The sequence below is a fragment of the Mus caroli genome, unplaced genomic scaffold, assembly GCF_900094665.2.
Source record: "Mus caroli unplaced genomic scaffold, CAROLI_EIJ_v1.1 scaffold_24419_1, whole genome shotgun sequence".
NCBI classification, from domain to species: Eukaryota; Metazoa; Chordata; class Mammalia; order Rodentia; family Muridae; genus Mus; species Mus caroli.
The window spans coordinates 1-2,317 of record NW_018389364.1 but is presented as its reverse complement, the minus strand read 5'-3'; the positions used below and the strand labels follow the sequence as shown (position 1 = coordinate 2,317).

Sequence of the window (2,317 nt, the reverse complement as noted above, 5' to 3'; positions counted from 1 at the left end):
GTTTTTATTATTTCTCAGACATCTGCACTAGTATTGGAATCCTCTAAGACTTCCACCCCTGAACTCATGATATAGCACAAAGACATGCAAATAATATTTCCCTATGCTCATAAAAACCAGCCCTGACCATGAAGCTCTGACAGACACACAACCCTGGACTCACAAGTCTTTCTCTTCAGTGACAAACACAGACATAGAACATTCACCATGTACTTGAGACTGAACTGTGTATTCATAGTTTTTCTCTTAAAGGGTAATTCATAAATAATAAGGGATACTGCATGTGATTAGAGGGGAGTGAGAGGAACACTGAATGTTTTGACTGTTTACTGACAATATTCTCTCTGTTTTCAGGTGTCCAGAGTGAAGTGAAACTTGAGGAGTCTGGAGGAGGCTTGGCGCAACCTGGAGGATCCATGAAACTCTCTTGTGCTGCCTCTGGATTCACTTTTAGTGCCTACTGGATGGAATGGGTTCGCCAGTCTCCAGAGAAGGGGCTTGAGTGGGTTGCTGAAATTAGAAACAAAGCTAATAATTATGCAACATATTATGAGGAGTCTGTGAAAGGGAGGTTCACCGTCTCAAGAGATGATTCCAAAAGTAGTGTCTACCTGCAAATGAACAACTTAAGAGCTGAAGACACTGGCACTTATTACTGTACAAGGCACAGTGAGAAGCCTTTATTATGAACCTAGCCACAAACCTTGCTGCAGGTTTTCTGAGGTCCATTAGGGGGAGCACAATGGCCATATAAACCAGGAACAGGAGCTACTGTTTATATTTGCCAGTAAGATTTAGATTTTTATCTTGTTTAAGAAAAGAAGACACAGAGAAATGTTTCATTCCTTCTATTATTTAACTGTAAATAGTACTAAATAAAATTTTAACAAACAACAATAAAAAAGCCAAAAAAAAAAGAAAAAAAAAAAANAAACCAAGAAATATACAAGGATTACTTATGTAGATATAAACTGTTTTTTCCTTTACATATCCTGTCTGGGAGAATTTTCTCTGTTTTGGCATGAGGTAGGATGTATGTGTGCCAGTGTTTTGAAAATGTGTGAACTATGGACCAAATGACCTAGATCAAAAAATTGTTCAAGAGTTTGAAGGAAAAAATCAGAGAAGATATTAGATGATGGAAAGATCTCCCATGCTCGTGGTTCAGTAGTATTATCACATTTAAAGTAGCCATCTTGCAAAACACAATCTAAAGATTTAATGCAATCCATAACAAAACTCTAAAATAATTCCTTACAAACCTTGAAAAAACAATACTCTATGTCACTGTGAAAAACCAAGAAACCCAGGGTATCTAAAACAATTATATACAAAAAAATCTGGAAGTATCACCATCCTTGATTTCAAGTTGAACTACAGAGGAATCGTTATCAAACTGCATGGTATTGTCACAAAAACTGACAGTTTGAACAGTGGATTCAAATTGAACATTCAGAAGTAAATTTACATATGCATGTACAATGTCAAAATTATGCAATACAAAAAGAAAACATCCTTTACAATTGGTGCTGGTCTAACTTGATATCAGTACATAGTAGAATACAAATAGATCCATTTCTATATCACTTTGCACAAAACTCAAGTCCAAGTGGTTGAAAAACCTCCATTTAAAACTATACACAAAACCAGATGGAAGAGAAAGTAGGAAATATTCTGGAACGATAGTAATGCCACTATGAATAATACTCTGCTCTGCTTCCAAATAGAAGTCTAGCATAACATTCTACTGTTCGACTTGATCAAGGAGTCGATGGAAACATTTAGAGAAACACACAGCTAAACACCAGACAAAGCCCAGACAGTCTCATGAAAGATTAGGGGAGAGAATTGAGCAAGAATTGAGCAAAAATTGAGTGAAGCACACTATAAGAACTACAGAATCAAATAAAGTGCATCCATGTAGGCTCACAGAGACTGTTCTGCCAACCAAAAACCATGCAGTTGTTGGATCTAGGACCCCTACACNTTTGTTGCATACATACATCTTTATCTTCAAGTGGTTCTCCTAACAAATGGAGTGGTGCCTGTCTCTGACTGTGTTGTNTGACATTGGATCTCCTTGTCCTAACTGGGACAGACTTTTTTCATTTCAGAAAGATTGATGTGTTGCAACTTGATGTCCTAAGGTGGGATGATACCGAAGGAGAACTTCCCTTTCTTTAAAGAAAGGGGAGTTCGAATTGGGAAGAGAAACTCATTACGGAGGAATTGGGAGGAAGTGAGGGTCTGCTGTGTTCTTTTGAGACATAAAGTGAAGAAAGAATGAATGAACGAAAGAACGAAAGGAAGGAAGGAA

General features: G+C 37.3%; 1 gene segment (V, D, J or C); it reads left to right on the top strand.

The window, feature by feature from the left end:
• Positions 1-167: 167 nt before the first annotated feature.
• On the top strand, positions 168-689 carry LOC110288077. The segment is given in 2 exon segments: positions 168-253; positions 355-689. Coding segments are annotated over 2 exon segments (381 nt in total).
• The last annotated feature ends 1,628 nt before the right edge of the window (positions 690-2,317 follow it).